Source organism: Stylophora pistillata, chromosome 2, assembly GCF_964205215.1.
Source record: "Stylophora pistillata chromosome 2, jaStyPist1.2, whole genome shotgun sequence".
Taxonomy (NCBI): domain Eukaryota; kingdom Metazoa; phylum Cnidaria; class Anthozoa; order Scleractinia; family Pocilloporidae; genus Stylophora; species Stylophora pistillata.
This window is the reverse complement of record NC_142520.1, coordinates 55,184,432-55,197,377: the sequence shown is the minus strand read 5'-3', so window position 1 is coordinate 55,197,377 and position 12,946 is coordinate 55,184,432. Positions and strand designations below refer to the sequence as shown.

At 43.6% G+C, this 12,946-nt stretch overlaps 4 protein-coding genes across 4 annotated transcripts in view; 2 read left to right on the top strand and 2 right to left on the bottom strand.

The window, feature by feature from the left end:
• Nucleotides 1-12,946, bottom strand: part of LOC111344527 (neurochondrin) — a 130,882-nt gene that overhangs the window by 40,078 nt on the left and 77,858 nt on the right. The window lies entirely within an intron of this gene.
• On the top strand, nt 6,536-7,884 carry LOC148740474 (uncharacterized). Its single transcript, XM_088748468.1, has 2 exons — nt 6,536-7,570; nt 7,699-7,884. The coding sequence occupies exons 1-2, from the start codon at nt 6,638-6,640 to the stop codon at nt 7,882-7,884; spliced, it is 1,119 nt and encodes a 372-aa protein (XP_088604594.1). The 5' UTR covers nt 6,536-6,637.
• LOC148740473 (uncharacterized) lies at nt 7,927-10,161 on the top strand. Its single transcript, XM_088748467.1, has 6 exons — nt 7,927-8,079; nt 8,271-8,350; nt 8,444-8,933; nt 9,180-9,251; nt 9,360-9,510; nt 9,687-10,161. The coding sequence occupies exons 2-6, from the start codon at nt 8,286-8,288 to the stop codon at nt 10,037-10,039; spliced, it is 1,131 nt and encodes a 376-aa protein (XP_088604593.1). The 5' UTR covers nt 7,927-8,079; nt 8,271-8,285; the 3' UTR covers nt 10,040-10,161.
• Nucleotides 10,099-11,555, bottom strand: LOC148740472 (uncharacterized). The gene is made up of 3 exons (XM_088748474.1): nt 11,238-11,555; nt 10,963-11,054; nt 10,099-10,644 (listed from the first exon to the last, which is right to left on the bottom strand). Exons 1-3 carry the CDS (start codon nt 11,403-11,405, stop codon nt 10,236-10,238), a joined length of 669 nt encoding a protein of 222 aa, XP_088604600.1. The 5' UTR covers nt 11,406-11,555; the 3' UTR covers nt 10,099-10,235.

Genomic DNA, 12,946 nt, shown 5'->3' with positions numbered 1-12,946 from the left:
ACACAGTTATATTGACCTAAAAATTTTCCGAAATTTTGGCTTGCAAGAGCTCTTGTGTCACGAAATGAACGCAGGAGACTGGGGAAACTAGTTCACAGGTTACCCTCAACTATCCGGAATCAAAATGGCGTCTGTTTACTATACATCGCGGGATTTTTTCCATCGCTACTCTGGTAGGTGTTCCTCCGATCCTTTGTGGGCACGGATTTTGTGAGTATAACCTATTTAATTGCATCCGACTGTGCTAAGTACCTGCCGGGAGGGAACACCAGTCTTTCCTTTTTCTCTTTCTGTTGGTCACCCATCCACTTTCGTGTTCGTTGGATCGGGTTCCAACTTGGTTAGTTAGCCCTTTGTGGGCCTTTTTTGGGCGCTTTTTGCCCTGTTTTCTCCTTTTTTCCATCATGGTTCTGTCTTTGTCAAAGACAGTTGACATCAGTTGCGAGCATTTTCCGGCAGATATGCTCCCGCAGGATGTGTTTGGTCTTATTGACGGTTTTTTTGTGGAAGATTCTCCGCATAAGGTTGTATCTGTTCAGGCTATTCCGAGACGCATTGCGCGTGTTACTTTTGATAATGTTGAAGCTAAAACTTACTATGAAGAGGTTGGTGTGGTTATGATTAATGGGGTAAGGTGTGAGGTCATTACGCCCCCACCTCCCCCCCCACCTACCACGTTAGTTAATATATTTTGGTACCCTTTCGAGGGTCCGTCGGAGGCAATCTCTACTGCTCTTAGCCCCTTTGGGGAGGTCAAGAATGTCGCTTTCCAGAGATGGTCAGCCAAACCAACTGTGTCCACTGGGACCCGTTTGGTCCGTATGGTAGTCCGTAAGGAAATACCTAGATTCATTGTAGTCAATGGAATTCGATGTAAGGTGTGGTACAAAGGACAACCCCTCCGTTGCGACATTTGTCGGGCGGTCGGGCACAAGTCCACTTCTTGCCCGGACAAAGGGAAATGTTTTAGATGCCATCAAAGCGGACACCTTTCCCGAAGCTGTCCCCTGGTTTGGGGCCGCTTTACGGCTGCCTCGGGCCTAAACCAAGACTCTGAGCAGGCTGCTCCTCAACCTGTCTCTAGCGGTGAAGTTCATGCTGCGGCTGCCCAAGAGCCCACTAATGCTGACGCTGTTGAGGTTGCTGCACCTGGGGGTGATGCAACTGCTCTTCCTGTCAGCCTTGATACTTCCGAAAATTGTGAGCTGATTGATGAGGGGGACGCCCCTAGTCAGATTATCAGCTCGGGTGGTTTTTTGATTGAGAAGGAGGCCCTTGTTGCTAGTGGGTCTGTGGTACCGGATCAGTTTGTCGAGAGTATTGACCAGCCTAAGTCTGGTGATCTTTGTTCTGAAGTAATTAAGGAAATAAATAGTAGTATAATTAATAATATAAATACTAGTACAAATACTAGTACAAACAATGGTATAAATACTAGCACAAACAATAGTAATAATAATAGTGAAAATACTAGTACAATTAATTTAGGAGATGATCCTACTTCATCTACTGCAACTAGTCTAGTTAACTTGCAAAGTATTGCTGCCGAGCCTTTCCCTCCATCCTGGTCTGATGTCTCCCAGGTGGATGAGGAAATGGCCCAAACCCCTATCCCTCTTAGGAGATCAGCTTCGGATGTCTCATCTGATGGAACAACTGATTCCCTGCGTCCTTCCAGGTCACGCAGCCCCCGTAAAAAAAGATCCTCTAAGAAAACTCTGGGTCAGCATGCTATTCCCAAGATGTTAGCGGCGTCTACTAGATTGTCTACTAGTCAGAGTCTCACTAAAAAGAAATGATGGGTACTCTCCTCTTTTCTCTAATGGCCTTGTCCATTCTTACCTTAAACTGCAATGGTATCAGAGATCAATCCAAACGGAGCAGTCTCCTACAGTGGTTGCGGTCTCTCCCTGTGAGACCAGACGTCGTCTGTCTCCAGGAGACCCACTGTGTAACGCAGGCTGAATGTTCTTCCTGTTTCTCTTCTTCTGGTTACTTGGCTGTCTTTTCTCCTGGATCTATTCACTCATGTGGTTGTATCGTTCTCTATTGCTCTTCTTTGTCCTTGCTTCATTCATGGTGTGATGATAGTGGTCGTTATCTTCAGTGTGAGTTTTCTTTTTGTGACAAAGTTTTTCGTGTGGTATGTTTATACTCTCCTAACCGCAACCCTGCTCGTGACCTATTCCTTAATGATCTCCATCTTAAGATTGATCCTCTGATACCTACCCTCCTCGCGGGGGATTTCAACTGCGTTTTCAACCGTGCTCAGGACCGTCGTGGCTCAGACCCCTATGATTACTCCCGTGAGAGCTCTTCCACTCTCAGTCATCTCTTTGACGCGTGCTGCGTCACCAACATTTGGCGGTATCTCCACCCTTCCTCCCCTGGCTTCACCTGGGTCAGGTGGGATGGCAGTCTATCATCTCGTATCGATCTTTTCGGTGTGCCTTACGCTTGGGTCTCTTCTGTCTCTTCCTGCTCTGTATTTGTCTGTCCTTTTTCTGATCATCGCGCTGTTAGTGTCACTATCTCTCTACCTGATGCCATCCCCCCTGGCCCTGGTTTTTGGAAGCTTAATGTGTCCATCTTGGAGGACCCTGAGTACCTCTCTCTAATTGAAGACGCTTGGGTGTCTTGGCGACGGTCCATCCCTCGCTTCCCATCTTTGGAGAAATGGTGGGACCGGGGGAAAAAACTTATTAAAGGGCTTACCATCAGTTATTGCTCCGATAAATCTAAGGTAGCATCTTCGAATCAGGACATCCTCGTCCGCCTTATTGATCATTTGAAGTTTAAACTTGATTTGGGGATGACGTCCTGCTTAGAACCATATCGTGCTGCCCTTACTGAGCTCGGGGCGATGGACAGACAGCTGGCCCAAGGTGCCCAGGTCCGTTCTCGGGCCCGATGGGTTGAAGAGGGCGAAACCTCATCTTCCTACTTCCTACGCCTTGAGCGTAAACAGGCTGCCAAACGACATATATCTGCGTTGAGACAGAGTGATGGCACCATTGTCTCTTCCTCTGCTGATCTTCGTAGTTCCTTCTCGTCTTTCTACAGAGACCTTTTCACAGCCTCTCCCACCGACTCGGAAGCCCGGTCGGGTCTCCTGGAGAACCTCACCTCTAAACTCTCTAGGGCCCAGGCTACGTTGTGTGAGGGTATCATCACCATAGAAGAGGCTTTACTTGCTCTCCGCGGGATGGCCCGTCGTAAGTCCCCTGGTCTCGATGGCCTCCCGTGTGAGTTCTACTTAAAATTTTGGCATGTTCTTGGTTCAGACCTTGTCTCAGTTCTTAACTCCTGTCTCCTTTCTGGTCGTCTCTCTCTGTCTCAACGCAGTGGTGTTATCTCTTTATCTTTCAAATAGGGGGATCGTCTTGACCCCCCGCAATTGGAGGCCCATCAGCTTACTGAATGTAGATTATAAGATCGCCTCACGATGTATCGCCGGCCGACTTTTAAAGGTCATACACTTAATCGTCAACAAGGACCAAACATGTGGAGTTCCGGGGCGGTACATCGGTGAAAATGTCGCTCTCCTTCGTGATGTCGTGGACTTTGCAACATCTTCCGGTTCCCCTGTCGCCATTCTCTCCCTCGACCAGGAGAAGGCCTTTGACAGGGTTGACTGGGGCTTTATGCTTGCTACCTTAAAAGCCATGGGGTTCGGCCCCTCTTTCGTCAGTTGGGTGGAGCTTTTTTATCGTGAGGTGAGGAGTGCAGTCAATGTTAATGGTCATCTTACCTCCTTTTTTCATCTGTCCCGTGGGGTTCGGCAGGGTTGCCCCCTGTCGCCCCTTCTTTATGTCCTGGTTGCCGAGGTGTTTGCTGTGAACCTCCGTTCTAACCATCGCATCCAGGGCATCTCTTTCCCTGGTGTTGGCTCTATCTCCCCAATTGTCCAATATGCCGACGATACATCACTGGTGCTCACTTCGGACGATTCCATCAAAGCTGCCTTCGAAGCCTTTGCCCTTTTCGAAAGGGCATCTGGCTCCAAGCTCAACCTGGCCAAGTCCAAGGGCCTTTGGCTTGGTGGCTGGAGTGGTCGTCCTGACCCTCCTGTTCCGCTCGATTGGTCGTCTTCCAAGCTGAAGGTCCTGGGCATCTACATCGGTCCTGGGAATCTTGAAGAGGACAACTGGCGCCCTCGGATCGACGCGGTGGACCATGTTCTTCGATCTTGGCGTTCCCGTTCTCTGTCCTTTCATGGTAAGGCCCTTGTTATTAACGCCCTTGCGCTCTCCCGGGTTTGGTATGTGGCCTCCCTTATCCACATGCCGCCCTGGGTGTGCAAGGAGCTCTCCTCTCTAGCCTTTTCATTTTTTTGGTCCGGCAAGCGTGAACTTGTTTCTCGTTCTGCTGTGATCCAATCCCCCGTCTTTGGCGGTTTTTCTGTTGTCGATGTTCAGTATAAGGTCTTTGCTCTTCTCGGTCAGTGGGTGAGGAGGTTCGCTTCCTCTCCCTCTGGCTGGTGTGTCTCTCTGTCTTCCTGCTTTGTATCTCGTTTTGGTGTCCCCCCTTTGGATGTTTTTTCCCGCCCTTTTTCTTTTGACCCCAGGGTCTTACCACCCTTCTATAAATCTTTGTTACTTGCCTGGAGGAGTCTTAGCGGCTCCTTTTCCCCTTTGAAACGTTCACTTGTTTATGGCTCGTCCACTCCTCTAGTATGCTCCCCTGTTTCTGATATGTCCACCCGCCTCTGCTATCGTTACTTATTGTCTGAGAACATGGTCCCACCACATTGCATCGCGAAATTTAACATCCTCTACCGAGATCTGGACTGGCCTTCCACGTGGCGCTCCCTGTCCCTCTTTCATCTGGACCATCACGTCATTGACCTCAACTGGAAGATTGCACACGGCGTCTTGTACACTGCACAGCGTCTGGCCTCCTTCGGTCTCTCGGTTCCTTTGCCTTGTTTCTGTGGTGCTCCGGTGGAATCACCGGAACACCTCTTCTTCTTCTGCCCTCTTGCCCAAAGTGTTCTTTCTTGGTTACAGTCCCTGTTGTTTGTCTTCTCCCCGATGTGCCCTGTCCTGCTTCTCCGTCATGTGCTCTTTGGTCTCAACTCCCATGAGTTGAGGACCACCCCCCGTGTCTTTGTGTACCTTCTGAGCCTCTGTAAGTTCTTTCACTGGCAATCTCGTAATGACTTTCGTTTTCGTAATTCGAGGCCTGGCGCTGTGGATGTCATCGCTCGCGTGAAGTCCCGCTTGAAGTTCCATCTCGTCATTTTCTTTAGGCGCTTCACGTCGGGTAGGCGTCGTCGTTTCTTTCATCGGCAGTGGGGTGCCCGTGGTACGGTGGCTTCTGTCGTCGATGGGAAGCTAGTCTTTTCATTCTAGTACTCCCTGCTTGCTTGAGTGTGTGTGTCTCATCCCTGCTTGACTGAGTGTGTCTTTGTACCACTGATGCTGGGTCTCCTTCATTGGTGTACTGCACAGTGGTTTTTGTTTCCGTTCTGTACCCATGTGCTTGGTCTCCTTTACTGTGTGTACTGCACTGGGTCCTGTTTTGCTTCACTGTATCAGTATTGTTGAGTTGAGTGTGTTAATTTTTAGGGAGGTAGGGTTCGATTCCCTAGCGTGTTTGGCGACTGGTGTCCCTCGTTTGTTGCGGTCCCAACCCTAAGGCCTTGCACTCTAGCCATGGGTTGGAGTAGACATTATGGTCGGCAGGCATTGCACCGCCCCCACGGGAGCCTGTCCGTCCGCTTCAAACATAAAAAAAAACATCGCCAGAAAATTCGAACCGACATGCGCAGTTGTTATGGGACACTTAGAAACATTTCAGCTCTATTGGCGCTTTTCAATTGAAGAAGACATATGGGAGTTGTTTTCTAAATCTCATCTGTGAAAAATAAATCGTAGTGATCGGACTTGGGGGCATCTCGTTTTGATCACACATTCCGAAACTTCTGTTACGAGTCCCAGTCATCATTGCAGACAAGAAATTCGGCTCGGTTTTCAACAAAAAGAATAGCGTAATTCTATGACATGTTTTTCAGGGTCAAAGCAACTAAAAAGGCTTTGGGAGCAAGACTTATCAGCTCACCGCAATGCAACAATATGAACACTATTTACCTTTAGGTGCTTCGGAATCGGTGAAGAAATGATTCGACTACATCTCTGCAAAATATCTCGTTAAGACAGCAAAATCCTCGTTCGGTTTTCGAAATTCATTTTTCGAGATTATTGAGCTCTCCTCCCAGAGGAAAATGTTGAAGAAAAGAGGTCGAGAGTGGACCCAAAACACTTCTCAGAACAGTCGCCATTTTGTGAATTAGCCTCCAGGCCTATAATTCAATGATATGGAGACTGGGTACCAATTTAGGCCTCAACAAATAGCATTTTAGCGGGTTTTTTTTAAAGAAAAGGCGCCATTTATATTCCAAATTTATAGGGTTCATCTAGCGGTCTTATTTGCATCACTCTAAACGATGTCTTCCACTTACGATGAAAGCTGTATTATTTCCTTCACTGACTGTCCCAATACAAACCTGAAATACGTTTTAGAGCAACGTGAAAAAGGTAACGAAGTGTTGTTTTGGCTACAAATCAAATCCGATGCTCTTGCTTCGTGGAAGAAGCTCCTCAACGTACAAACTGGTGTCGGCCGGTTCATCAACATGGTAAATCTTAACATACCAGGTAACGCGTTTAGATTAAATCCAAGCAGTGAGAGGTTGGAATCGAGACTGTATGAGCTTGGAAACTTGGCAGAGGCTAAGAGAAAGCTCTTAAATAAGAAGGGCAGTCCAAAACAGAGGAAAGCATTCCTTGCCTCCTACAAAAGGATAAGTGTTTTAGCTGGTGAAGTCATAAGAGTCGATGAATGGAGAACAAAGATTTTTAATCTTGAAGAAAAGCTGGGTCTTGCAAAGGAAGAAATAAACCACTGGAGGGAAAAATTTCATGATCTAGAGAAGGAAAAGGAAAAGTTATTTGAGGAAATGCTGAGTGAGAAAAATCTGAATCTTTCATGCAAAGAGGAAAGTGAGTTAATGAAGAAGTATGTTAGACAGTTGGAAAATGACCAATTTAAAAAGGTGAGGGGCACACCAATTCCAGATATTAAGACATCTCAAGCCAGGAACAGGAAGATCAAAGAACTGAAAACTAGAGCACAGAAAGCTCTACTTTTTTGTTCTTTGTTTGGACTAGAGTTGGACCTTTTGAAGTTAAAGGATCCAGAGAGGCTAAAAACATACGCTATAAACCTATCGTCTCCCACTAGTCTTCCATTGCCCACCTCAATAGATGGCTCGCAATCACAATCCACAGATCAGGCATCCAATCAAAAAGAAACACAATATTCCAGACTCAGTGAGGATGACAAAGCCAGAGTTGAGAGTATACTCTACCTCATTGACAAATTTGGGGTTGGAGATGAATTCATTCATGAGCTGTCAATGACTGTTGAAGGATTACCCAAGTCATATCTCTTTAAACAATGTAGGAATGCATTGAATGAGAGTTGTTACATCAAGTCCACCCCAGGCAAGGCCCCAGGGGCCCAGCACTCTTTTACAAAGCTATTGGCTGATCAAATTCAAAACATGGTAGGTACAAATGTTGTCACTTTTTACAACACACAAGACTGAGATAGCATCCATAAGTATCACTACCCACACAATACTTTACAATTATAATTATTACATAACATATCATGCGTTCTCCAATGTTGCAGATAAAAAACAATGTGCTTCAAGAAGGTGAAAAAGTTAAAGTGAAACTTAGTGGTGATGGGGCACGTATGAGCAGAGTCAGTAACTTCATACTTTGCACTCTGTCAATCCTTCAGAGCAAAGAGGACCTGCTTTCATCAAAAGGTAATTACATGAAGTACAAGCACTATAAAAGGAACGATGGTTAACTCAGATTTTTTCTGTAATATCTTGAACAAGGTACACACACTATTGCTGTTGTCAGTGGCCCTGAAAATCATGAAACTTTGGCTGAAAGCTTCAAAGAGGTGTTCAGTGAAGTCAATGAAATTCAAGACAGGGGCCACATAATTGTTGATGGCAAGCAAGTTGAGATTGAGCTGTTTCTTGGTGGTGATTACAAGGTAACAGGGCACAAAACAAAATTCAAGTTAGACTCACTGTCAAACAAATAAACTTTGTTGTATTCCTATAGATTTCAAAGGAAAATGGCCATATACACACTTTAAGAAAACAATGAAGCACTATGGTACTTGATTATGTCTATTTTAAATATTGATACATGGATAACATTGATCCTTTCTACATACGGTAGTTCCTTTTGCTGGTTATGGGCATAAGTGCAGCAAATTCAACTTATGCCTGCTTATGGTGCAAAGTTCACAAGAAAGACAGGTAAGATGTTCAGTTCTCAAGCAGATGGTGTGTTAACTGATTGTAATAGGCAGAAAACAATTGTCAGAAATATGTCATACATTTTACTTTCAGAGGTGATATGAGCAAGCCTGATAATTTCTATGATAAGGATCCTATTCGAAGAACTTTGCAAGAAATAAAACAATTTGCCACCAAGTCTAAAGGAGAGAACTATTGCTGTGTCCACCAGCCTTTACTTAACATCCCACTAGATCACATCATTCTAGATGAGCTCCATCTAATGCTCCGTGTTACTGATGTGCTGATAAGCAACCTTATTGAAGATGTAATGCAATGGGATGAAAAAGATAACTTTTTGTCAGAGAAGAAATCCACAAGCTCACAACAGAAACACCTGGATAATTTAATCCAGGGTATTAGGAGTTGTGGGGTTTCCTTCTCTGTTTGGGAGAAGAGAAATGCAGATGGGAAGGGATCAGGAACTTGGGATTGGACCAGCCTTATGGGAGATGATAGGAAAATTCTCTTAAAGGAGCTTCCAGGAAAGATGGAATCACTGATCCAGCAGGATACAGCAAGAACTGTTGTGGAGTTGTGGAAGGTAATATTACATGAGTGCATACAACTAGTACAACACTTATTTATTGATGACTTTGTACACTTACACTAATACTCTTTCAACCCAAATAGCTATATATAGGATTTTTGTACCTGGCAATGTATAACCTAACACTTGACCAAAAAAAAATTAAGAAACTTCTCCAAATAAAAAACAAATCTGTATGGAATCACTAATGACCATTTGGCATGTACCGGTAATTCCTGTTTGATTTCTGGTTCATTTCAGGGATTTGCTGAAATGTACTTCAAGTTCATTTCATCATTTGAACCTACAGACATTGATGAGTATCACCAAAAGGTGAGTTGCACCGAGTCTTGGAGAAAGTAAACAAAACTGTAGAGACATCTTCATTCTCTAAGCATGTTAGAGCAAAACATAAGATCAATCTCAATTTTAAACTAACAGATCAAGACCTGGATTGACACCTTTGCTAACTTGGGGCACAAGAGAGTTGGTTACACAAGAGAACGAGTCACTTGCTACCTGCATTCTGCTGCATATCACATTCCCAATATGGTGAAGAAATATGAAAACCTGAAGCAGTTCAGTGGTCAAGGTATTTCATGCTGGCATTGAGCAAGTAACAACAGTAGCTGGAATTAAAGGCTAAAATTTTAAAATTGCTGTAACAGTGACTACCTTTCCATTTTAAGTAATTAAAAGGTATTACTGATCATATATCATGCCCAAACTTAACAAAATCACGCTTATGCATTACTTCTTGCATTTTAGGAGTAGAGAAAAATAATGACGATGCTAGGAGAATCATTCAAAGAAAAACCAATCACACAGATGACCCTGCTGACATCTTGCGAGCTGAGCACCGCATTCGGTTGCTAAAGCATAGGGGAAGGAAGTCTCCTAAATACTTAAAGAAGGCCACTGAGTACTGGGAGAATACTATCAAAGAAAAGCGACGCAATAGTAAACGTCTTAGCTTTGACAAACCCCTCAGCAATGAGGTGACAGAAAATGTGCCTGTAACACTGGGACCTCCCACTAATCTTACACCAAGAACTAGAAAAAGGAAAAGGTCCACTAATAAATCAAAATCTGATTTGAAAAGCAAACAAGTAAAAAAGTAATATGTAGTTACTACTATATGAAATGTAAAATGTAACACAAGAAGATTCCATGACGCTGATTTGATTTTGTTCCAGAAGTTTATTGAAAAAAATATTACGATTAAAAATTTAAATACCACAAAGCACATCCATAATTTTGTAATGGAAGAAGACTGTTTACAATGTCAATAGTAGGTGTCACAGCTGTACATAATTATTAAGAGTTATCACCAAGAGCAACCTTTACAAATGAAAAGGTAAATTTCTCCTGGAAAGCTCTTGGTGATGGGTGGTGATCTCCTTCAACGCTATATTTCTTAGGTGACCAGGAGATAAAATGTCTCACCTTCATGGGGTACCTAACTTTTATCCCCTGACCATGCGAGTCTGCAAGGTGATCCCAAAATTTCGGGAAATACCTTGCAGGAAAATCTGTTTCCTGAAGGAGATGCCACCCATCTTGGAAGGTTCCTCTGCTCTGAAGAAGTAACCTGTACACATCTCCTCTAAAAGATATTGTGCATGGCAACCTAGATTTCGATTTGAGCTGTTGTTCCACAGCAACTCTGAGCAGAGCAACTTCACCAAACACAACTGAATCCTCAATGACTGGACTCTCAAAGTACCTGAAAATGAAAGGTTGATATTGTCAAGGTAGCACGGTCAAATTAAGTATTCCTTAAATTTTAATGTTATCAGTGATTTCCAAAGGCATTTTTAATACTTGTATTATCATCGTTGAGGAGGAAAAAATACCGAATATTGTACATGAGCAAAGGTAGTGAAAAGGCAAAAATAAAACGACTTTCACACAAACTTGGATCCACGCACTTCAAAAATTTAGATTCCGACCAGGCGTTCTTTAGCTTATATACAGCAGAAATCCCACCAATAAAACACTTCATAAACAACTGAAGCGAGAAAATATAAAGAGTTTGCAGTACCGGACACAATCGAGAGAAATGTGCTCCTCGGGTTCCCAAGTAGATTCGAAGGGAGAATACCCCTTCCACAACACCAAGTATTCTGTAGACTCCTGTTTGCCAATAAAAGTCAGCAAATTCCGATCAGTTAAACGGCTATTATTCCTCCTTATTTGATTATTTCCATGATCTCTTTCTCCATATAAATGTGAGCGGCAGGTAAGGCACGACAGGTAACAGTAAATAGATTACGTAAGCATTTAAGCTAAATTTCAATTGCAAAGAATTCAACTTACCGTACCGCTTGTTTTCTTAGCAATAAGTCTTTCAACCTTCCACAGACGCCCTCGTCCTTTGATCTTTCGTCCTCTAGCAACAGGAAGCATATCCGCGGTCGATACTTTGTTGAGGGAAGCGTAAAACCCTCTCTCCCTTACTTTCGAACTTCTCACATGGGCCGCCATTTTAACTCAAGAGTGAATTTGTTGATCAGCGGGCGAACCAATCATAGTTCAGGAAATTAGGTGAATGATTGATAGCTAATTATTTATGCTTCAAGGCCTCGAAATTAAGCCCTGCCCATTTCGGTTCGACTTTTCTGGCGATGAGTGACGAAAGTGATGAAGAAAATGTGCTTGATGAACTTCTGCAGCCTGAAAATGAGGAAACGGATGAGGAAGAAGAATCAAACTATCACGAGTGGACACTTCAGCGACTCAAAGAAGAGTTGGGTCGAAGAAATCTTTCAAAAACAGGCAGAAAACAAGAGTTGATCGATCGACTGGTTGAACATGATGAAAGCGGAGCTGTGTTGTGGTCAGATGAAGAACTTGAAGTGGAAGACCTCCCTCCTTTTCGAAAACATCCTGGCCCAACCTTCGTTGTTGGCGATGAACAAAATGCTGGAGATATATTTAATCGCTTTTTTACACCGGATTTGATAGAAGTTTTGGTTACAGAAACCAACCGATATGCACGTGGGAAAGAAGCTGTCAATTGGGTTGACACTTCTGCTGAGGAAATAAGAGCATTTCTGGGAGTAACAATTTGGATGGGCTTGAAACAAGTACCTGATCTTTATGATTACTGGTCAAACAGTACAGTTCTTTCAGTTGATGGCATAAAACATGTTTTCCCGAGGAAAAGGTACGAGGAATTGCTCCATAATTTACATTGTGCTGACAATGGCTCTGCCATCCCTGCTGGCCAGCCAGGTCATGACAAAATTCATAAGATTCGAAACGTTTTGAATATTCTCAACAGAAATTTTCAGGACAACTGGACACCACACCAGCAAAACAGTGTAGATGAGGGAATGATTCCATTCAAGGGAAGAATTGGGTTCAAACAGTACATGAAAGATAAACCTACCAAATGGGGTATCAAGGTTTGGAAGTTAGTGGATTCAGTTAGGGCCTACCTTCTCCACTTCAAAATTTATACTGGAAAAACTGATAATCCAGGAGCAAATCTTGGAGAGAAAGTTGTCCTTGCTCAGGCACGTTAAGGCATGGTTACAACGTGAAAACGAGGCAAAAAAATTATTTTTTCATTCCAGGCCGTTGTAGAAGATCAAATTTAACAAAATTTGGCGAGGTTATTACTATGGAAATTATGTATCACTCCATGCAATATCATTGCCATAGCAACCATAATTAAATTATAGTCACCCTTGACGACACCCAAATTAATTACCTTACTTTGAATTGAAATGGGGCAAACCAAATCTTCAAGACTTGAATCAAGTTCGCCCAAACCGTATTTAGGAATAGTTAATTCATAAGAGTTAGCCCTGCAAAGGCGTCGGCATCAGCCATATGTCCGTGGATGAATAGGTAAAAGTCAGGAAATCGTCACGGCAGCAGTTTGGAGGGTCTTTACGTTAAATTCTTAATGGTTACGAGCTTTGGGGTCAACATTGCAAGGCTAAAACAAGAAGAAGAAGTTCAGCAGAACTAACGTATGTTAAAATTTTTCACACTTGAATCGATTTTCTTTCCCCCAT

Bases quoted from the DNA above. Each gene is read 5' to 3' on its own strand.
- LOC148740473 (XM_088748467.1), top strand. From the start codon at position 8,286: ATGGGCATAAGTGCAGCAAATTCAACTTATGCCTGCTTATGGTGCAAA. The intron at 8,351-8,443 runs GTAAGATGTTCA...TTTTACTTTCAG, and splicing joins AAAGTTCACAAGAAAGACAG to AGGTGATATGAGCAAGCCTG. The intron at 9,511-9,686 runs GTATTTCATGCT...CTTGCATTTTAG, and splicing joins GAAGCAGTTCAGTGGTCAAG to GAGTAGAGAAAAATAATGAC.
- LOC148740472 (XM_088748474.1), bottom strand. From the start codon at position 11,405: ATGGCGGCCCATGTGAGAAGTTCGAAAGTAAGGGAGAGAGGGTTTTAC. The intron at 11,055-11,237 runs GTAAGTTGAATT...ATTGGCAAACAG, and splicing joins CTAAGAAAACAAGCGGTACG to GAGTCTACAGAATACTTGGT. The intron at 10,645-10,962 runs GTACTGCAAACT...TTTCATTTTCAG, and splicing joins ATTTCTCTCGATTGTGTCCG to GTACTTTGAGAGTCCAGTCA.
- LOC148740474 (XM_088748468.1), top strand. From the start codon at position 6,638: ATGGTAAATCTTAACATACCAGGTAACGCGTTTAGATTAAATCCAAGC. The intron at 7,571-7,698 runs GTAGGTACAAAT...CCAATGTTGCAG, and splicing joins CTGATCAAATTCAAAACATG to ATAAAAAACAATGTGCTTCA.